At 34.1% G+C, this 24653-nt stretch overlaps 1 protein-coding gene across 14 annotated transcripts in view; it reads right to left on the bottom strand.

Moving 5' to 3' along the window:
• Positions 1-24653, bottom strand: part of TMEM161B (transmembrane protein 161B) — a 68576-nt gene that overhangs the window by 15768 nt on the left and 28155 nt on the right. For 4 of the 14 annotated variants that reach the window (XR_009054360.1, XM_057739623.1, XM_057739633.1 and 1 more), the window contains 3 exons: positions 21289-21372; positions 19088-19185; positions 15526-15682 (listed from right to left, as the gene is read on the bottom strand). The exons of 1 other annotated variant lie outside the window; for it this stretch is intronic. Coding sequence is in view for 11 of the 13 variants with exons in the window: in XM_057739623.1 (XP_057595606.1) it covers positions 15526-15682; positions 19088-19185; positions 21289-21372 (339 nt within the window). In the remaining 2 variants the exon portion in view is untranslated. Of the gene's footprint in view, positions 1-7249; positions 7859-15525; positions 15683-19087; positions 19186-21288; positions 21373-24386; positions 24453-24653 lie in introns of those variants that run through there. 9 more of the 14 variants (XM_057739672.1, XM_057739659.1, XM_057739712.1 and 6 more) reach the window with 6 other exon arrangements.

Genomic DNA, 24653 nt, shown 5'->3' with positions numbered 1-24653 from the left:
AAATTAGGAAGACTATGTATCTAGGACAGAACTCTGGCAGTATTCACCAGTCTCCAGCTAGAGGAGATAAAGGCAGGACCTGACCCACCATAAGTGCAAACCCATCCCATCAGCTTGGGTGAAAATACATTATTTGTAATGAAAGATGCTTCTGAGAGGAGTCAGCTGTGTGTGCAGGCACAAAAAAATGTTGCATAATAACTCTAAACCATCTTGCATAAACTAAGGTCTTGGAATAGTTTTCTAATTAACCAAAGTAACAAACACACTGTAGTTTAAATCTACATTATGACTGATTTTTTTAGTAGTTCAACTAATAAAAAAACTACAAAGTTAAGACTTTCCTGGTTAATCTTCTGAACTCCTTATAGGAGAGAACAGCACTATAAGAGTCTATAACACAATTATTTTTAAATTATGTAATTTTAAAGGCATAACCTAATTATATTTATGATTAATAAGTGATATCAATCACTTCAGTAATAGTTAAGCCAGGTTAAGTGTAAAAAATACAAAAGCAGGTAACAAAGAAAAAAATCTGATTTTTAAATAAAGAGAACTACTAGAGTTTTTTCCCATGCAAATAGTAGCTCTTCTGTAATGAAGCAGAGTATCAAGTTTTCTAAGACAGCAAGTTAAGAACAATTTTACAAGTCTTAAAAGAAACTGCATCTAACTTTCAACATTCAAGATGGAGTTTTATGAAACACAAAACACTGTTTAAGAGTGGTGATGAGATTCTCGAATACAGATGCTCAAACTTCTCTCCAGGATACTCTGAATCCCACACTCCTTACTCATCTATCTCTTCTCCAAAACTTAAAAGAAACAAAGCTAGTGATTCATTTTACTAGTATCAAACACTACAGGTTCATCTCTTTCTTGGCATTCTAAGGAAGAGCTTACATATTAGGAGATAATAAGGAAAAAGGAATAAGATTAAAAAAAAAAGCTCATAAAAACTCCATAACCACAAATGAAATGCTTTGGAGGTTTAGCTATAATCGCTCTCATTGCTTGAGGGCCCCAAGCCCAGGTTGGAAAACCACTGCTTCATTTTTTACTGAAAATGGATACTAGAGTCTATAAAGAAACAATTTCCAACTCCTTCACTTACACTAAAAGGCAAAATAATGTCTTTGGCCAAAAGTGATATCAACATGACCAAAATGAAATTTCTCAAAAATTATACCTACTGCCAAATTTTGTTAGCACAGAATTATTAAATAAATTACAAAATATGTCAACACTAAAGAAAAAAACAAAACAAAATTAGATGCAGCCAAATCCAGGTGTGAAGTATAAGCTTCTTATATCACTAACACTTTAATCTAATATAATCCTACACCACACAAACACCTAAAATGTTATAATACCTACATCCTGAATTCATACTGAATACATAAATCTTAAAACCAACTAATTATTGCGCCTTACACTGGAACAAAACCTTCCCAAAACCCACAGTGTAAACAAACAAACAATATTCTGATATATAATACTATGATCTGGCTATGCCCATATGTTCAAGCTTTCATTCAAACCTCCACTTAAATTAGCACAGTATATTTACCATTTCCTAAGTGTAACAGTTATACTGTCTTGGATCATAACCTATTACCTGAACTACCCTCTTCCCTTCCCTCTACCTAATCAAAGATTCTACCTACCAACTCAAGCTCCACCTCTTTCATGAAGCTTACCATTTAACCTCTTCCGCCCAGACCATTCCCCTCCCCTTTTGAATGCAACAGCACTTACTACTATAACTCACTTGCCACATACACAACAAGCTACCTTGAACTGCAGTGTGATACAAAGACAGATAAAAGAAAACATTCCCTAGATATAGATCTAGACTGCCTGGCTGAATCTTGGTTCTACTCTTACTATGTGATCTTCCAAGTGAAGTTAATTAACCTGTATTTCTAGTTTCTTTATTTGCAAAATGGAACTCAAACATCCACCACCTCAGAGAACTGTTTTGAAAACTTGAAATTTCTTTATAGTTCTCAGCAATAATTTGATGTTTTCTATGTAACTGAATAAAATACCAAACTTCTAGTATCAAAAATATGGGAATATACACAAGGACAAGTGGATTACATAATGATAAAAAAAAAAACTAAGTTAATTTTACTTTGGATGCAATTCCTAGTTGTGTTTAAATCTTTTAAACTCTTCCATGAAAATTTAATCTGTGAAGTACAAGATTCTACAAAATGCAGCAGTATGGTATGGGTTGAAAACAGAGGTATGAGTTGACCTCTACATACACAGAAACTGGACTCCCAACTCTCCATTCCTATTACCTTTCTGTGCAGTCAGATAACAAACTCCACTCTGATTCCAGTAAAAGGCTAAGATTTAGTCTCTGAAGAAACCAAATCTGAGGTACCGTGGAGCTTAGATTAAGGCAATGTACTGAAAACAGAATAATTAAGTCAAAGTCTACATACTCAAAAGTGTACTCACCTTTGCAACATATGCAGCAGGCCTGTACACTCCAGGCAGGAGATTAGACTCTCCTCTAGAGAAGCCAAAAGGTCCCAAAGAAAAGACCAATAGATAATGATATTATGGGCTACGTAAAATAAAACCAGCTTCAGCATTACCAAGTTATTCTTCAGTGAAGTTAATCAAACCCTACTTATACACAGAGCTTCCAATTTGCTTTTAGTGTCTGACTCTTACATATGAAAAAAAAGCCAAGAATCCCTAGACATTAGAGCAAAGACCACAAAACTTTTTCTGTAAAGAACCGTACAGTAAATATTCTATATACAGTCTCTGTAGCGTATTCTTCTGTCTGCTTAAAATTCTTTTTTAAACAACTCTCTAAAAATGTTAAAAGCCATTCTCAGTTCAAGAGCTAAACAAAAATAGGATGCCAACTCAGATACAGCAGGCTATGGTCCACTAACTCCTGTATATTAGAGCATAGCATCTCATGTAAAAGAGAAAGTTACCAATGGGAAAAAAGCAACTTAGAGATAATACTGGCAGTAGAATAAAGTTTTACATATACATATAAAAAGATACACAAGTTTTATACAGATATCTATATATGAGATACATCTATATTTCATAAAGCTAAATAAAGATAAATTCATCTTTGAAACAAGAGCAGGATGTTATAAAAAAGGAATGGTTAAATTAGCAAAAATAAGCTCAGAAAAATTAAAAATAGGACAAATATATTTTAAAAAATAAATTTGAAAGATAAAGTTGTGAAAAAGTCCCATCAAGCAGAAAGGGTAATAAAATGAGATGATCAACCCATGAGGCACAATATCTGACTAACAAAATGACAGAGAGAAAGAGAACAGGGGATAGGACGATTTCAGAAGGGAAGAAACTATCAAAGACATAATACAAGATAATTTCCAAACTTGAAGTTTCTAAATTAAAAGAGACTATCAAAAGCCCAGCACAAAGAATGTAAAAAGATTCTCAACACAGCACATGATCATAAACCTTCAAAAACCAGACAAATAAAGAAAAGATTATAAAAAAACTTTCTGAAAAGAGAAATAAAGCAAAATAAGTCACATGTGAAAGATAAAACATTGTAACATTCTACTTCTTAACAGCAACTTTTGACATTGAGGACAACAGAGCAATGTCTTCAAGATTATGAAGAAAAATACTGACAACCTAGAAATCACTATTCAGTCAAAATACCAATTAAATAAATGAGAGCAGAGAATTAAGACACTTTCAAAACTGCAAAGCCCAAAACTGGTTACCTCACATGTGCAGAAAGCTCCACCAAAACATTTGAACAAACCAAGAAAGAGGAAAAACACTGATTTGTGGAAATGGGAAATTAAACTTCGGAGAAAGGCAAAGGGAATTCCTAGGATGACAACAAAAATAAGTCCGAGGATGATAGTTGTGTGGCAAGCCTGAAGGTCAACCGGTCTAGATAAAAGCCAGAGAACTGCGGTCTCTGGGAAGGGTACCTCCACTGGAGGGGGGGGGTGGGGGGTGGGAGGGATGAGAAACTAACACAAATAATAAGTGATACTGTGAAATAACTATACCAAAAAGCTACTGGAATTAATACTAAACACATAGAAAAAATAAGTAAATTTTTAAAATTATTAATTGAAAAACTGCAAAAAAAAGATATAATACCTTATAATGCTCACATATGAACAATATATAGCTATAATAATCATTGAATAACTGATTTCACCAAAAATTGTAAAGTAAACTATATTAAGAACATAAAAAAGAGAAAGCAGAGGATGACAGTTTAAGAAAAACACTCAGTTATTACAAGTGATGAATTAAGTGTCAATAGTATAAGCATTATATATGAAAAAAAATTTTAAGCCAGAATAAACAACTAAAACAAGACCAGAAGAAGTGGCAAGAGGGTAGGGAAGGGGACTCTTGGTTTTTAATACAACACTTTTAGTAATTTTTGTCAATACAAAAAACATAGTCATAGCATTTAATCAAAGTAAACATTTTGGAAAATTCAATCTAGATTTTGATAAAATCTTGATCTACAATGTACCCCCACTCTGGAAAAAAGTACATTATGTCCTAGAGTTTAACAGAACCTAAATGACACACAAATTCACCATGTAAAACACACACACACTGAGATTATTTCCATGTCCTATGAATTAAAATAGTAAAATGTTTATGATTAACATTAATCAACTGTTAGAAAAGCTTCCCATGCTTGTTAAACACCATGATCATAAAAACCTTAAGATTTCAATAAGGTCCTAAGTCCTTCACTGGCAAAGATCTGACATACATACACCCAGAACAGAACAGAACAAGTATCTGACCTATTTTATTGAGAAGTAAATAGGCAGCTTTTCTAATAACTATACATTCCCTACAAAATAAAAAAGTCTGAGTATTTTCCAGCAACAACTCTTAGCAGTTCACTCTCTGTCAAGAAGATACTGGCCAAGAGTTACACAAAGATTCGCTGAAGCAACTGGTCTACCCTGGGATTTTATTTTGTAGATGTTTCATTATGTTTCAACTCAAAACTCAACTGCTCATTCTACCAAACTTTTAGAGCAAAGTGTATTTTATTCGATTAATATATAACAGACCCAAACAGTATTATATGGCAGTAGACTAAACAAAAACCTCCTAAAAAGAAGACAGACTTTTGTTAGCATTAGACATATCAGAATATAAATCTGGCTTTTTTTAAAGGGACGAGAAATATATACATTAGGGTACCACATGTAGTTCCTCACTAACATCTGTGGTAACTTTCTTTTGAGATCATTTATAGACTTTCTGTACTAGCCAAGAGATTAACAAAGTTTCTTGTTGAGACACTTATCAAATTTCTCTAATACTTATATAACAAATTGTTTCTAAGTAAGGAAGAAAAATCCTTTTCTTCTCTAATCCCATGAATATGCTTATTAACAATTAGTTATTCATATAGGAAAATAAATAATAAATTACACCTGAAATACTATAGAAATGGCTTTCGAAAATAAAATTTATCTAAGAACTATTTCCTTTGAATCTGATCTTTCTTCTCAAATTGTCCACAATTTCCAAGTAAATCAGATATAGTTATTTTTAACCCTTTTGTACATAAACACAACACAATAATGTAAATAACATTATGATAATACCAAATTAGGCTTCTATCAGTACATGTATTACAGAAAACACTTACTAGGTAAAAATATAACATTTACTTATTTATGACTTAATGGAAATAATGGCCAAGTACCTTCTCTTGAGTAAATGCTTCTCCCTACCTTTATCTCACTATTATTACTTTCATAGGTCATCCTGTACATTAGATTTTCATAAAGAATATTATATTAGTAAATATTCAAAACTATAAATGCAAAACCACTGATGTAAACAGTCATTTTCTTTTTCTTTAATAATTCTCCCCCTTGTTGATTTAATTGGTAGGAAAATATTTTAAATATATTTATCTTTGAACTGGAGATAAGAGCTTTCAAACAGTGAACAGGCCTAATTTTTAGTTCTAAAACTGGCAAATTTCTCTAATCTAGAATAACAACTTTAATAACATTTACATGTCAAAACACTACCATGTTTAAACTTAATTTATACTTATATTGCTTTAAAGACCCAATTCTCAGATTAAGAAAATGTCCTCTACACCCTAACATCTTGAAATTATTCAAAGATATTTTATAAATGCTCTTTTGAGAAGGAAAGATATACAAAGAAATCATATTCTGATAAGAAATGCTGCCAATTTTTTTGCCAATACACAAATCTAACATATAGTATCCTAAGGAATAAACACAGAGGTTTTCACAGACATTTCTCAAAATTTTTTACAAAAGGTATGATTACCTTTTTAAAACAAATCACATTTCCACTCAACTAAGCAATTTCCATGTAAACTGCAAGTTTTTCTAATCTGTGAATTATACTGTTTTTGTAACTACCAATTAAAAAAAAAAAAAAACCCCTTTTTCTTTATTCAAGCGATTAAACCTACCATGTCTAGTTTTCCATAAGAGAAGGCAAACAAAATACTCAAAACACATAATACTTTGCATTCTTGCTGCAGAGAAACCTAGAAACTATACCAAGAATCTGCTACAGAACGGACATTAAAAACTAACAATAAAGTAATCCTCATGAGTTACAAATAAAATCCTTTTAAAAATAATCTGATCCTGTCTTCAAATGTTAAAAAAAAAAAATTGGATAACTTTTAACTAAAACATTTTTTCATATTTTCTTGGAGAGAGAGGTTCAATACTTTATTTTAGTTAAAGAGAAAAGAAAGAAAACCTAAAATTCTCTCAGATATAAGCCAAAAACTATTATGCAACTTTAAAACCCGTCCCACAAAACAGCTTACAGCCAGGCTCAACCTACTATGGAAAGAAATGATGGCCAAAGATTTTTGAAAGCATAAAAACACAGGCTTTATTAAAAAATAAAAGCAAACAAACAAAAAACTACTAACAAATCTTCTGATTAAAATAAAGCAAAATAATCAGTTACCCTTATATTTTTAGATTGAGAAGGAAAATTATCATTTCCTAGCTAAAAAGCAAAAAATGTCATACTTAACTATAATTTAATAAACAGAAAAAGTCCTATCTCCCTCGGAAGTTCCCTATGTAATGCTAGGTTTCTGACCAGAAAGGTGAATAATCTGACAGCATTAATGTCACAGATCTCCAAAAGTCTGTTAAAGAATCAAGTTTTGACACAACATACTATGTACAAATTTTCAAGACAAAACAAGTACCTTGGCTCAGATTCAACAGCTTTGACTCTGTTTCTTTCTCCCTATGAAACATGATATCTTATGCAGTTCACTTCAGGATTTAGTGTTTCGTTTTTCTTATTAAATCTAAAAGCAGAACATTTTTGTAAAGAATACAGTAATTTGGAATTGTTTAAGGAATTCAGAAGTGGTGACTAAGTCGCACTACTTTGCCGTAGTTTATTTCCTACAGCAAACAAATACAGTATTTAATTTGTAGACCTTTAATTTACAAATCTACATATAGAACTGCATATTTAACACAGAAAACCTTAGAATTTATTTCAATTTAAACCATTCACAACTTTCTGCTTTGTATAAAATTTGCATGTCTGGCAACCAAGGCAAATTAAAATTTTAAAACATAGCCTTAAAAACACACATAATAGGGTTTTGTACCTTAAACCATCCACATTGTAAAATACAAGCACTGTGGAAATGTGACTAATGATCCAGTCCTTTAACCAAATATAATAGGACTACTGAGAAGCTTTATCATTCTTTGTAGAATAGCTTTCTTCTCACTCAAATTCACGTAATTGACTCAATATTACTCTGCGATACAGCTTATTCATAAAGAAAAGATTCTTTTTTTTAAAAAAAATCCATCAATTGTAGAATATTTTAATTTTTAAAAGTTTTACTTCCACCAAAGGATCTCTGGATTTTTTTTGCAAGCACCATTTTTACCTTTTTACTTTTCCTTTATTCATAAATGAAAATTACATGCTTCATACTATGAAATCAGTAGACATTTTTCCAGTGACTCTAAGACTTTATGGGCCATCATACAGGAAAGACAATTACTGCAGCTGCTCCATCCTCTTTATAAGGCTTTCTTTACCCCTTATCTTCTATATACCATGTAACTTGGCATAAATGGAACTGGAACACACAGACTTGGACAAATAGGTGGTTAGAATTACAAATGGGCAAGAGAGTAGAGCTGAGAATTAGTGTGGGTTTGGGAGTAAGACTGGAAGCAGTTGTGATAGCTCAGATGCATGTACAACTCAGCTGAAGCAGAAAGCAGAGCTGATGTCAAGGGATGGATCAGTTTTAGGTTCCAGGGTTCAAGATTTTAGTGTCACGTTTTAAAAAATCATGCTTTTAAAATTTTCAAGATTCTGTAAAAATTTTAATTGTTATCTGACACAAGAATGTCAAATAAAACTGATGGGGGTGAAAATGACCGCAAAAATAAAATAATTTTCTTCCCCACTTTGAAGTGAACCAACATATTTAAGTTATATGTGTCTAATTTGGGGACCGCTTTAACAAAGGACATTTCATCAGTAACAACTGCAGAGAATTTCTGAATCAACTGATGTATGTGTGACTCTGGAATTAAGTGGAGCCATTGTCCTATGTAATCAATGGAGACGTGTTTGACTAATAAGTAGGCACATACAATAAGAAAATAAAGAGAAGCCAGACAGAGGTCACTGCAGCTAGACTGTTCATAGGGTGTGAAAGGCACACTAGATATGTTATAACTAAGATAAAAGATAGGCTATTAACAGACTCCTCCTTGGTGTTAATCTGAATATCGGGCATTTAATTCTGGTTTCCTGAATGCCACTGAAGGGAGCAGGTCATTTTCTCACATGCTACAAGTTCGAAGGAAAATCATACACACAATTCTACTTTCCTTCTTCTTTCCTACCCCCTTTGTGGAGGGTCAAAGTTGGCAGAAAATAGCTTGGATTATAAAGCCCTTCACCACTTTCTGTCTTCTCTGGGATGGAGAGACAGCCAGCTACTAGATTCCCGCAGGGATGCTATTGTTTGGTGCCTTTCACGAGTGTGCTACTTAAAACTAAGCAGAGCCAGTTCAGTGCTGAAGATTGTTTAGGACCTTTGCTCTCACATTATTAGGCATTACTGAGTGAAATGAAAGATAAAAATTTATTCACATAAACAATAATTTGAGTAGCTATTAAGAAGTACGTTTTTCTAATTTCTCTGGTAACTAGGTATTATAAGGGCTGTATCACAGTAAATAAAACTGGGTATCAAGATATGCATTTCTACATAAATACATCATAGCTACAAACCATTAACAAAATGGAGCAAAAACAAGAATATTCCATAATAAACAATATTTCAGAGAACATAAAAACTCTATGAAAAAAGTAACAAGACATATTCAGCTGGTGCTAATTATCAAGTTAAAATATTTTTAGTGTTTCATATGACTTGTCTAGGGATGGTCTTTATTCTGGCTAAATATTTTCACATATTTAATAGTATAGAACTAAATAGTAATATTTTAAATCCTTGAATTTAATCTGCTCTTGAATAAGTACAACACTGAATATCTGGGGTATTTCTCAACTGACACGCAGTGTCAGTACTTCTACCCAGTACAATATAAACCCTGTGAAGATATCAACTCTTAAGGCTTTGTTCTGGCTCTTCTAGTCTAAATTATACCTACATCAACCCAAAAGAGTCAACAGAGAGATAGCACAGTGGGGTTGAATGTCAAATTATATACATTTTAAGTGGTATCCACTAACAGCTTTAAAAGAAGTTTCAGTGGTCTCTGGTTGAAAATAAAAGATGTAAGACATGTATTAATTCTGCTTACTCCAAAAATCTGACTAAATAAACCACACAGGAAGGAAAGTAAAACTCCCCGAAACAAAGAATAGGAAAAAGAGATGACAGTAGAAAAAAATTTCAACACATTTTGGAAGACATTAAGTAGATGGACAAGCAGTAACTGCTGTAGATTTCGGTTTTCTCTACTATGCTGGATCTACAAGGTGAGGAACACAGTGAGAAGAGAGCCAATTTATTCACAACACATGGTACAAAAGTCAGGAATCGGCGACAGAAGAGACTCTGAAGGTAGGGTTGCAAAATGTATGAAAATAAGATGATTGGCTGAATGTCTATATTAGTGTATTAGACTTCCCAGTATTCCAGCATAGAAATTCTTCAGTCTTGCCTAATCATAGAGGTTAGATGACGGCTTTTCCCCAATTCTGGCAGAACCCAGAAAAATTAATTTTTAAAGATATTAGGACTTCCTAGGTGGTGTAGTGGTTGGGAGTCTGCCTGCCAGTGCAGGGGATGCAGGTTCGATCCCTGCTCCAGGGGGATCCCACGTGCCACAAAGCGGCTGAGCCCGTGCACAACTATTGAGCCTGCTCTCTGGAGCCCATGAACGGCAACTGTTGAGCCCGTGTGCTGCAACTACTGAAGCCTGGGTGCCTAGAGCCTGTGCTCCACAGCGGGAAAAGCCACCGCAGTGGGAGGCCCGCTCACCACAGTGAGGAGTGGACCCGGCTCTCTGCACCTGGAAAGGGCCCGTGCGCAGCAGCAAAGACCCAAGGCAGCCAATAAGTAAGTAAGTAAGTAAATAAATAAATAATTTTTTTAAAAAAACAGGATATTAAACCAGAGAAGATGGGGCTTAGGGGTATTATGCAAAACTTAGGATGACAGTGAAGAGCTGAAAACAAGGAGGAGGGGGAGGATTCAGACATGCATTTAAATTAATGCCTGCAAACTGAATGCTGAGTCTCTGAGCCTTCTTACCCAATCAGCTCTCATAAAACTGGTTGTCAGACTTAGATCCCACAAATGGGAGAATGGACAGTTCTTCTCTAGAGAAAACAATAAGCCCAATAACCAGCAGACACTGAAATTTAGAGGTTCCGGAAGGATACTGCCAGGGCTCCACTCAATCATCCACTAAAAAGTCCACCAATCAACAAGCTCCAGTCACTTGCACAAAACTTTTGATTTTTAACACCTCCTTCTTGAATATACACAGATACACAAAGAGCACACGACATTCAAGAACAATCTTCAACATGGTAGTAATTAAAAACAAAAAAGGGGGAGGTGGGAGGCTCAGAAAATAAACAATGCAAGGTGCAAATTTAAACTTAAAAGCTATTAATATTCTTTTTTTTAAATTTATTTATTTATTGGCTGTGTTGGGTCTTTGTTGCTGCACATGGGCTTCCTCTAGTTGCGGCAAGTGGGGCTACTCTTTGTTGTGGTGCATGGGCTCCTCATTGCCATGGCTTCTCTTGCTGCAGAGCATGGGCTCTAGGCACGTGGGCTTCAGTAGCTGTGGCACATGGGCTCAATAGCTGTGGCTCATGGGCTCTAAAGCGCAGGCTCAATAGTTCTGGCACATGGGCTTAGTTGCTCCACGGCATGTGGGATCTTCCTGGAGCAGGGATCGAACCCATGTCCCCTGCATTGGCAGGCGGATTCTTAACCACCGCACCACCTAGGAAGCCCCTAATATTCTTAAAAATAAAAAGATATTATACATCTATGACACAAGAGTGCTATGAAAACAGAATTTTCAAAGAAAAAGTCAAAAAAATGATAAGGGTTAAAAGAGAAAATTAAGAGAAAAATTAAGAAAACAGTACAAAATAAACGGAAAGGGGGAGATAAAAATTAAAGAATCATTAAAAGAAATTCAACATCTCACTAACCAGAGTTGCTAAAAAGGAAGACAGAAAATAGAGAATCTTACCAAAGAGATAATATAATACTTCTGGATAAAAATAGCACACTGAGCATACCCACTTACTTTTTTTTTTTTTTCTCACACTTATCTCTGAAATTGGGATAAATCTTTTTTATTTTATTTAATTTATTTATTTATTTATTATTTTTTGGGGGGGGTACACCAAGTTCAATCATCTGTTTTTATACACATATCCCCGTATTCCCTCCCTTCCTTGACTCCCCCCAACCTCGAGTCCCCCCCACCCTCCCCGCCCCAGTCCTCTAAGGCATCTTCCATCCTCGAGTTGGACTCCCTTTGTTATACAACAACTTCCCACTGACTATTTTACAGTTGGTAGTATATATATGTCTGTGCTACTCTCTCGCTTCGTCTCAGCTTCCCCTTCACCCCCCGCCCCCTCCCAAACCAGATACAGAGAATGGACTGGAGAACTCCACTTACTTTTGGCCTCTCCTTAATCCCCATCAAAATGCCGGTAAAGGAATTTGCTTTTAAGTACAGAAATACATTGAACAGGAAGAGAAAAAGTAGTAAAAATCTGAAGCAGAAAGCAGGCAGCTAAGTGGTAAATGACTGAAGAGAATTAAGAAGCTCAATCAGAAAGTCAAGATGCAACCTGCAGAAATCCCAGAAAGAATAAGGAACTGGTCAGAGGCCAAATAATGATCTACATTGGGGTGAAAGTGTAAATACATGTGTTGGAAGTAGCAGGAGACAGTAAAACTAAGTACTACTAAAAGGAAGTACTTTTAAAAAGTAACCAGTTCAAACTGTTCCCTCCTAAAAAAAGTCTAAATAGAGATTTATGCTTTGGAGAGAGTAAAAAAAAGATCATCTCTGGACTATCAAGATGATTCAACAACTTGCCTCACCAAATGCTCAGAGCTTCCATTCAGCCTTTTACTGCCTCACACTTAAATAAGAACAGGCAAATGTGGATCACCAGATCTCTCTAAGTCTTTAACATGAAAGACAGCGACCAAAAGAAACTAAAATCAACTCCAAATAAAAAGATGCTTGGTAGAAGGAAAACTTTTACAAAATCTACCAATATCTCAGATACACGTGAGAAGATACTGTAATCTTGAAACAACTATGATTCCATAGGGGATGGGGGATGGAAACAGAAGAAAAACAAGACTTGAAAATTAAAAATTACAGAAATTAAAAACAAAAATTCAATTAAAGGGTTGGAAAGGTTGGGAAAAAAATCCTAGAAAATTAAAATACAAAAATATAAACATTTTTGGAGAGAAAGTAGATAAACATCTTAGAGAACCAGTCTAGGAGATCTAATATCTGAACAATAAGCATTCAGAAATACAGAAAATGAAGAAAAGGAAATCACAAATAAAATAATTCAAGAAAAATTTCTAGAAGTCACGAATACGAGTTTCCAGATTGGTGAAGTCCCAACACAATGGATGAAAACAGAACCCTCAGGAGAAGGCATATCTTCATAAAATTTCATATCTTCATAAAAATACCAGGTAGCCAAAGAAAAAATAGTAAAGATTCCATACAGGGGAAAAAAACGACATACGAAAAATCATAAATCAGAATGGCAACTGGAATCCTTGAAGAGCAAGAATAGTATTTCAAAGACAATAAAATAATGCCTTCAAAATTATCAAGAGAATGATGTAAAACCTAGAAATCAATTCTCAAAGGATCAATTAATTTTCAGGGAGGATAAAAATATTTTCAGGTGCATGAAGTCACAAAAAATGCACTTCCCACACAGACTTTCTGAAGATAATACTGGAGCATATGCTCCACCAAAATAAGAAAGTAAACTAAGCAAGAGGCAGAAGTGGAATATAACAAAAAGAGCCCCAGTCTGAGAGATGTAAAAATCCCTAAGAAGACAATAACTGGTGCTTCCAGGGGAACAGCTGTGCAACAGTTGGGAGGGTTAACCAACCCAGGCCAGGGCCTATCTGAGGGCTCCTGAAGAACTCTCTGCAGGAAGATGAAACTGACATACCACCTGATGCTTCTGAATACATTGAGAGAGTCTGCAGTTGAATTAACAATATGTACAAACAAAAGAATGCAAATGAAAAGGAAAGTACTTATCTGTGAATAGTGTTTACATGATCATAATATAAATAATGAATATTTTCCTAAAATATGACATTACTATAGTCAGAAGGTGGGGTGAATGGGAAATGATCAATGGCAGGTGACAACCCAGGCAGATGTGCTTAGTCCTCATTTTCAGAGTGAAATGACAATAGTTAAAGCCTAAAATTAAAATCAAGCAGTGGCCTTGTATGCATATGGAAATATGGAAATAAATATCAAACAGAAAGGAGCTAGAAAAAGTTGCCCCTGGGCAAGTGGAAATGTAAGAGAAAATGTTTAATTTCAATACAATATTTTAAAAAATAAAACAAAAATATTGCCCAGTGTTAAAGGAAATGAGTTTCCAGTTTAAAAGCTAAACCTAGAACTTAACACAGATAATGATGAAGTTTCAGAATACCATAAGGATTCTGGTAAAAGAGAAAAAGCTTCTGGAGGGTCAGTGTGAGTAAGGGAAGGGGAGGCATATGCTAAGAGCAAGAGGGAGGAGGATCAAATTGGAGGTATGGGATTAAGAGATACAAACTACTATGTATAAAATAGATAAGCAACAAGGGTATATTGTACAGCACAGGGAATCATAGCCATTATCTTGTAATAACTTTATTAATAAAGTATAATCTGTAAAAATACCAAATCACTATGCTGTACATTTGAAACTAATACAATATTGTAGATCAACTATACTTCAATTTAAAAAAAAAAAGAAAGAGGGACTTCCCTGGTGGCGCAGTGGTTAAGAATCCACCTGCCAATGCAGGGGAAACGGGTTCAACGCCTGGTCCGGGAAGATCCCGCATGCCACAGAGCAACTAGGCCCGTGCTCCACAACTACTTGAGCCTGTGCTCTAGAGCCCATGAGCCACAACTATTGAGCCCATGTGCCACAACTACTGAAGCCCACGAGCCTAGAGCCATGCTCCACAACAAGAGAAGCCACGGCAATGAGAAGCCCACGCACCACAATGAAGAGTAGCCCCTGCTCACAACTAAAGAAAGCCCACGTGCAGCAACAAAGACCCAACACAGCCAATAAGTAAATAAATAAATTTATAAAATAAATAAATACATAAATAAATAGAAAGAAAGAAATGATATATCTGAACTACCAAGGTTTAGAATTCTGTAGAAGAGTTTAGCTCCTATACCACAGGAATAGAAAATTGTTCAAGGAGGGTAACAAGACACTACAATGCTTAACTATAAATAATATTTTCACAGGTGTAATTAAAACCAACTACTGATTTAAGTAAAAAGTTGTCTCCTTCGTATCTGGAAAGGAAAGAGGGAAGGAAAAGGAAGGGGGGGAAAGGTGCAATAAAATTAAAATTTTAAAGTAAAGAAATACCATTATTACATAATATTTAAACATATGGAAGGATATCTCAAAGGAAATACCTAAAGAGGTAAAAGTGGCTCTCCTGTGACATGAGCCAGACAGGGAAGGAAAGGCAGGGAACTGGTCTCTTTCCTTGTATTTCACTTTTTAAACTATTTACTTCTATTTTGAAAATTTTTTTTCAACTAAATAAAGAGTATTTCAACAACAAAAAATTCTCTAATGATCTAAAATCCTTTTAAAATGAGAGATGAGATCTAATGGTGTTAGCTGTAAAAGGAAAACAAATTCATAAATTAATATTAATGATGTTTTGAAGGATACATTGCAAAAGACAAAACAAGCAGGCACCAGACTAAGCTGATATTCATTTCCTGTGTGGGCTTCATAAAACTATAGTAGACTTCAGTTACTAGATACACAACTGTAGCAGCCACTGTGAAATCCACCAGCCATTGGTATTCTGGAAAGTAATGCAATGCTGAAAAATAAAGGTTTAAGAAAGAAAGTTTTACTTAAACTTTCATAAACAGCTTAGGAGGCTTTATCTATAATTAACTTCAAACATGCTAGATGGTATTCTGTTTGATAATTTACAATGTCAGGTTTGCAAATATGAAAATCTAAAAATGCAGGAAACAGATCAAGAATGTTGGCACCCAAAACTAAATTTTAAAACCTCATAAATCAAATAATTAAAGTAAACCTGAAATGATTACCAAAAATTATTTAAATTGTTGTTAAAAAATACACGATTGCAAAATGAGTTGGTATTTCTTTAGCTGATTAGCTTTTACAGAAATTATAAATCACGATTTTCTTAAAAGAATCTAAGCTATAATATTTTAGCTTTAGAATACAAGTTGATGTAGAGTACTACAGATTTACTTATATTCATTCCTGTGAAGCAAGAGAGTTGAACTTTATGTCACACTTCTTAACCATTCTTCTAGTGGAGGATTAGTAATTTTGTGAGTTACTGTAGATTAAAATAATAAATTAAATATACTTTTTATTCTCTCTTCTACTCCTGCAAGAAAAGCTCATGCCTGTCACTTTTCCATACAGCCATACTCCTTCAACAAACTATTCCATCCTTAAAGGGCTGACATTAAAATTAGCACTGTCTGAAAGTAAGTATGATTCCATCTCCATTTCTTCTCAGATATTCTGGTTTACTTCTGCCAGACAGCAGTCTAAAATATCAACATCATTTTGTACAAGGCCTCCTAAAAATGTAAAATTATATCATGTACTAAAATATTTCCTATGTTCTCACTGGCACATAATGAAATGATCTACATTGCTTTGGGAAAATTTTAGTTGTAAAATGTAACACCTGAGGATACTTTTAATCAGAATTTACAGGAAAAATGTTTTAAAAATAAAATACCACTCAAAGTAAGACTTATTTAAAATGTCAAAACAAACCAAACTTACATCTCTATGAGGTGACAGCAAAAATTCCAAATTCTTTTATAATTGGGTAAATTAATCTGCTTCAACTTAATTTAACACACGCTTAATTTGCCTTCAAGTTATTTTAACTGCTTTAGTTTTTGTTGTAATAGCTTCTGAACATTAGTCTGAAAGATTTACCCTAAAGTGGCTGCAGAATTCCTACTCTGTAGGCCCCCCCTCCTCCCCTCTAAAGTCACTCAGTTGAGCTTTTTAAATAACTTTCTGGAAGGACAGCAGAGAAATGGATGGAATAGACAGACAAATATCTGTTTATCTAAAGGTTTTCAGTTTTTATTAACAAAAGTTAAAGTAAATGTTCTAATTCTCCATGCCTGCCCACACTCATACAGGCTTCCCCCAGGGAACTCATTCACAGCAAACAGCCAAGTGACATTCAAATGTTCTTTCTTTAAGAGGTTCTTGTAATAAATAGCTAACACAAATTGAGAGACTTTTAAGATAGTTATTGGGATATTAATATATACATACTCAACAAAAAAACAAATTATACATATTCTTGGCTATACATTTAACTCAAGTATTATAATCCTCTTTCTGTATTCAATAATGTAATTATATACATGCATCTCAATCAAATATTGAAATAAAAAGAAAACTGAGAGTTCATCAATCCCAGTGGTTTGCATTAACCTCCTGAGAGTACCTAAAGTTCAGGCAGAAAACCCTCTACTTTTACCTAAACACAGACACAGAGCATGCATTCACGGATGATTACATAAATATAAACATAAATAAAACATCTGTTATTCTGATTAACTAGAATGATCTTGATGTTATGTGACCAGCTGTTTAACTAGTACCATTTGCAATTAGTTCCCAAAATTGTAAAACAAGATATTAAATAAGCTGAAGCCACATTAACCCTAACTTCAATTTTTTGAGTTCATTATTAAATAGCCTAATTTTCTCACTAAATGGCTCTACCACATTCAGTGTGTAATCCTGGTCCAGTTATTTAACTACTCTAACGAGTTAAAAAAAAAAGTCAATAACAGTAACATACCTCAGAATTGTGAGGGTGAGTTAATACAAATAAAGCACTTATAACAATGTCTGATAAGTACTCAATTTAAACTATTAAGGTTAATAAGCTGATAATTATTCAATAAACATTAGCTATTAGTAAAAATAAAAATTTGTATTAGAAATCAGAAAACGTGTTTTCAACTATTCTTCTATAAGTAAACACACATGTAGGATTAATAAAACAAATGGGACAACTAATCAAAAAGTTCAAGTGCTTCTACATGTTTTAAATTTTTCACAAAAAACAGTTAAAAAGAAAAAGAGGATGATATAACCAGTCTCAACAGTTATATTGCTCCTCACTGACATTTTCTAGGATACCCTTTCCATATATATACATTTAATCTTCGTAAATGTAGAATCAACTTTCAAATGTATTGAAGCCACCTTGTATCACAAAATAATTCTTTATGAGATGCTAAATGAATCTATTAAGGTTTTTCTGAGGTGGTGTGATTTAACCCAAGAAGAACCAAATTACATAATGATACGTACAAGGCATTACCAAAATCAGTTTTTTTAATGTGTTATTTTAATTCCTCACTTATCATGTAAACCATTAGTTCTCGAGCCTGGTCAAAAAAATCAGAACCACACAGAACATTTAAAAAAAAATACAAATTCCCAGAACTCAGTCTAGATTTATTTGCTTTTAAAGGGCTGCTTAAGTGATTACGACATACAGCCCAGGTTTGAAAACTAGTGTTCTAAATAATACCACCTTAGATGCCTTTCTCTTCTAGATTTTGAATAATTTCATAGAAATTTCATTTTAAGTTTAAAATCATTATAGTTATTATAAAATTATAAACACTAATACACAGGGAAAAAACTGAATGACTTATTCAGAGATATCCAATGGGTAAAAACAAATCTTGAGTAAGTAAAGTTTTCTATTCCTAACCCAATTCACCATTCTAAAACCACTTTCCTTTCTACTAAATGTGGCATAAAGTTGAATATAGGTAGTTTATAAATATAGGTAGTTTAATACAAACATACAAATGCATTTCTGCAAGCAACATTATAGAACGAGTAAACTGGTACAGATGACAATTCAGGATAGAATTTAAGATAATAAAAACTGACTGTAATCTCAACACAAACAAAAACTGTGTAACAAACTTGTGTAAGACAGCCTCTTCTGAAAAACGGGAAAAATAAGCCTTACTACAAGTTAGGTGGATAGAAAGACAAATTCAATTCCGATGAAGTCATTTTGAGCTTCTAAGCTCTGAGAAAGATTTCAGTCTGTATAATGGACTTAATGATTAAGAAAACAAACAAAAAGTCTAACAACAATAGATAAATTAAAGTACTTTCACTAGCGTAATATAAAACTGAGATTTACAGAACACTTTACCCAGATTTCCCTTACCTAAAGTATCCACTTCTGTAACTGACTTTGTTTCTAGATGGAGATCAATATCCTTTGGAATGGTTAGTGGCTTACTTTCAATGTGACCATTATATTTCCTATAAAAATCAGACAAGTGACACAAAAAACAAGTTACCCTCACTGTTACTTAAGTGTTTGTATCAAACTAACTACAAATGAGGTTATAAATTTCACAGTGAAAAAGAAGCAGAACTTCTAATATTTCATTACAAAGGAGGTAAGGCACTCAAAAGTAGTTTTTAAAAGGGGAACTACAAAATATGAATGTAAATTATTATGAGAATATACAGATTACCAGGGAAAGAGTTACCTAAACTAGCGACAGAAACAAAACCTTGACTGCTAGCTTAGCACTGCACCCCATTTTTCCTGCTCTCTCTTCTGTAGATTTAAAGACAGCCCTAACATCTCTTTTCATAGGCACAAGAGTAAAAGCAAATGAAGACAAAATGCATTTCACTTTGAAATTATACACATACACACATACATACATATAAACAGACCTGTAGCTATAAACAAGTCAGAGCTGAAAAAATATATCAAGATTTATGTGCATGAGAAATTCAGAAATGTGAAAGGCTAGCTCAGAGTTGCTTTTACTAAGAATTATGGATGGAGAAAACAACAGAATTCTTCAGGTATATGTGTATTATATCCAAATTTAATTTTTAAACATAATCAAACATAAATCAAAAGCAATAAACTAAGTTTCAGAACAATAATTATAATACTAAGAAACAATTTTGCATTTATTCTTAAATAAGTATAAACTGAGAAAACCTCAGTGAAATTTTTAATTCATGTCAATAAATCAAAAACTACTGTTACTAAAACAGGATAGTGTTGTTAGTGCATCTTTTTGTAAAGGTAAAGCATTTTCAACATATAAAAATTATGGTAAAAATAACAAAATTAGTGACTACAAGGCATGTAATAAGAATTCAAATGTTCATTAAATACTATACTACATAACTAAGTTTTACAAGTGTTGACTATGGTAGCTGTGAAAAGGCAAATGTGGTATATTTAAAAAGAAATACAGAAACTAAAAACTGACCTGGATTAAAATCCTGACTCCTAATAGTTATGTGAACTGGAGCAACTCATGTGACATCTTTGATCAACAGCTTCCTCATTAGTAAAATATAAATTATATTATAGTGAATATTTAGAGTTATTGGGTGGATTAAATAAGACTGTAAAAGTGTTTTGAAAATTATAATAGGCAGAAATATTTTATTAAAGAAGATAACCACTGGAATTCAGAGAAGGAGGATTTATACTTAATATTCCAATGAGCTTCAAGGTTTATTTGCAATGAGTGAAAAAGAAAATGGTGGCAAGATCAGAAGAGTCTTTTCAACCTTCCAATTTCATGTCAAATAATCATTAATGTTCAAAGAATTTTTTTAGCACCTATAAACCCATTAGCCCACATTAATATAATTTTTATGATACACATGAGGAATTTGGTGACAATATGTTGTCACTGACATTTTATAATATATTAGAATCACAGATTCAGATTCTATGAAGTCCTCCGCAGCTAAGGGAAACTAAGACTCACTTAGAGAGGCTAACATGTACTTTCCTTGAAAATTCAATATAAACAGAGATATAAAATTTTAAAGCTGGAAGAATCTTTCAAAATTACTATGTTTGGTCCTTCTACTTCACAGATGAGGCTGCTGTGGTCTATTCAGTGAGGTTTATTAGCAGGCAGTTTTCCTCATAAACTTTAAGTACAATATTCAAGATCCTGAATGGGACCTAAGAAGTTTTACTGTCTACCCCTTTTATTTAAAAAATGAGAAAACAGAGGTAAAAAGCAAATGAATTCACCCAATATCTGAGTGGTAGTAAAATCTGGAAAAAACAAAACAAAACAAAAATAACCAACTGGTATCTTTAAATGAGTTGTACAGACATGGGTTATGTGTCTCCCCATTCAACCCCCTACTAACAATTCTTAAGTAAAATAATCACTTTTGTGCTTATATATTAGATTACTACATATTGGGTGCTCTTAAAGGGTGATTCAATATTATTTTAGATCATGGATTTTGATCTCAGTGTTTACAGCATAATCGGTAAATGTTCCTTTAACCAAAATGCCAAAATATATTTATATAAATTCTGTTACATATTTAGCACCTTACAAGCTCAACAATATAACTTACCTATCTTTTCTGCTTTTCCCTTTTTGCTGCTTTCCTGCAAGAATTCTTAATTCTTCTTCTGTAGGATGTTGATACCATCTCAAACTAAGAAAAAATTAGTTCTTTTAAACAAAGAATTAAAATCACCAGGATTATTCACTTACTCTACAAATATTTATTGAGTTTCCTAATTGTGAAGACACTGCAGGGAAATATCAGGTGAAAAACTCTAATCTGAAACAGATACTACTGCTTAAGCCTTAAAAAGGTTTAGATTCAAATTCAGCAAACACTTACCAAGCACTTACTAGATGCCAGACTCTGCAACGTTGTTTGTAGGAATTTTTGTTACAACTGACAGTGTATTAATTTATATTAAGATCATATTGGCTTACTTTAAATAAATGGTGTGAACTCTGCAGGCAAGGGGGCAGAAGCACTAGAATTCTCCACCCATCCTTCATTTACACAGAAAGAACTGTTATTTGTCTTAAAAAGAGAATTCTTTGAATGCCCTCAAAACTACAAGTAGTCTTTGCTTTCCTTTTCTTTTTTTCCTTCCCTTAATTTAGTTGAAGAATTCTCAAACTTTAGGTGTGTAAGTATTAGAGTGAATTGCTGTATTTACAAAACCCTTTACTCTTGGCTCTATCTAACCCTCTTCAGTTAGGGCTCCAAAAACAACTGATTATATTTACCTCCACCACCCAGGCAAAACAACCCAAACAAGACATTTATTCTTTTCCAAGCCCCCACCTGCTCATTCTCAATTTCCTGTCTCATCTGAATCTCCTATCTGCCAGCCACCTAAATTTGATATTTGGGTTTTACCTTCAACATGCCCTTTCCACATATTATCATTAATTCTGTTCTTTAACTCTTAAAATTCTAAACTTGCCTACTTCTCTGAAAGGACCTTAGTTCAGCATATTTTCCTCTCTAGCTCTGACTATGGCAAAACTCCCTTCCTTTCCCCGGACACTCTCCTAAATGCATTCTGACCCCACCTTTATTTTTCCATACTGCAAATCCTATCAAGATATATATGCCTGCATAAATCTTTTCCAAGATTCCTCACAGAGGAGTGAGCAAGGCAGTGAGTAAGGCAGCTAGGCAAGGATTCTGACCAATGCCCTGCTGTTATAAAAAAGAAACAGATACTGACAGGTCTTCCAATTTTTCAACCACAAAAATCTAAATTTTTAAAGTGAAATAAGCCAATTTTTAAAAAATGCTACTGCTGATATGCTGTTTTAAAAATACTGCTGAACTGGCAATTTGAGTAATAACTGGATATTTAATGAGGTAAAGAAATTATTGTTAAGAATTTTTAGCTGTAATAATGGGATTACAGTAATTTTTTAAAAGCTCATATATTTTAAAGATATACAGTGAAATATCTATGAATGAAATAATAATAGTATTTGCTACAAAATAATGTTGGGGGGAAGAGATGAAGGGGAGCATAGATGAAACAAACTGTCCACCAGCTATTGGGGTGAATACATAGAAGCTCATTATATTTGTCATATATTTATGATATTATTCTATTATTTGTATATGTTTAGACATTTGCATAAAGCTAAACCACACATTTTAAGGCTAAATATAGTTTGTGACCTCCTATTTTCACAGCCTTTCACAGTCTGACTACTGTCTACTTCACCAGACTCACCTTCAAGAATTCCCCTTTTGGGATTTCCCTGGTGGTCCAGTGGTTAAGAATCCACCTTTCAATGCAGGGAACTCTGGTTTTGATCCCTGGTAGCACAACTAAAGTCCCTCATGCTGCAGGGCAACTAAGCCCACGCACCGCAACTACTGAGCCTGTGTGTTCTGGGGCCCACATGCAACAACTAGAGAGCCTGCCCACCGTAACAACTGAGCCTGCGCACCGCAACTAGAGAGAAGCCCACATGCCGCAATGAAGAGCTCGCACACTGCAACAAAAGATCCCGCGTGCTGCACCTAAGACCCAACGGAGCCAAAAAACTAATATTAAGAAAAAAAAAAAAGAACTCCCCTTTTGAACATGACATGCCACCTAGACTAAATGACATTTATTCCACAAATTCTTTCATCCCTTGGCATTTTTGCATATATTCTTTTCTCTGCTTGTAAACACCTATGCCACTATTGGCAAACTCCTAATTTACCTTTAATGGTTTATAAGACAGTCTCTCTGTGGTATAATAAAGAATATACCTGGTCATTGTCCCCACTTCTTGGCTCTGAGCTTCAAAAGCCCTTGAAATTTTCTGAGTGATAAGGGAGTCTTTATTATGCTAATGTAGGGACTCAGGGTGGACCTCCAGATAGCTGCAGGATGGAGGCAGGTCACCAGAAACGCCAACCATGTGATTAGAGTTGGAACTTTCAGCCAGGTGACCTCCAAGAAGGGGAAGGGAATTGAAGATTAAGTTCAATTACGTGGCCAATGATTAAAAATCATGCCAATCAAAAATCATAAAACCTCTGGACACCGAAGCTCAGAGAAGCTTCCTGGTTGTTCAACACACTGAAGGGCCTGGAGGCTGACATGCCCTGATTCCACAGGGAAAGGACATGGAAATTCTGTGCTCCTTCCCAAACCTCATCCGATGTCTAATCTTTATAATAAAACTGTAACCACTGCACTTTCCAGAGTTCTAGTTGTTACAGAGAATTACTGAACCGGAGCGGGTCATGGGGATGCCCTAATTTGCAGCCAGTAGTTGATTGTCAGAAGTATGGCCCAGGGATCCCAAGAACTTGCAGCTGGCATCTGAAGCCTGGGCATTCTTATGGAGGACTTTGCCTTTAACCTGTGGAATCTGTGCTAACTCCAGGTAGTTAGTGTCAAAATTGAATTGTAGTTGGTATCAGACTGGTTGGGTTAAAATGGAATAATCCCCTAGATTCTTGAAGTGAAGATTTTATGACTTACTTGTTTTTATATACTTCAAAACTAGTACAGTTACTGGCATATAGTAAGTGCTCAAAAAGGATCAATGAATGAATTCAGTTCAAGGGTTTTAAAATAAAATATACACCCCAACCCAAAATTCCCTAAACTATACTTAACATGAGTAAGGAGGCACTTCCTGAAATTTTGATTTAAGTCCAGAATTTTAACTTACAGTCGATTCTCGTTATTCGCGGTAGTTATGTTCTATAAAGTCGCCGCGAACACTGAACCATTGCTCCTAGGGGAAATACAGGGTTAGGTTCCCACGAGCCCTCCGGTCACAACATCTTCATCAATCAATTAATACATACCCTTGTTTTATGCGTGTTTCTGTTTAAAGATACCTTATTTAATATACACTGTTGATTCATTAATATTAAATTCATGGCCAACAGTAATAAAGCTCATGCGTGAACAAAGCTTATCTAATAACTATAAT

This window comes from Hippopotamus amphibius, chromosome 1 (assembly GCF_030028045.1).
Source record: "Hippopotamus amphibius kiboko isolate mHipAmp2 chromosome 1, mHipAmp2.hap2, whole genome shotgun sequence".
Taxonomy (NCBI): Eukaryota; Metazoa; Chordata; class Mammalia; order Artiodactyla; family Hippopotamidae; genus Hippopotamus; species Hippopotamus amphibius.
The sequence above is the reverse complement of the archived record's forward strand: the minus strand, read 5'-3'. Positions and strand labels throughout refer to the sequence as shown.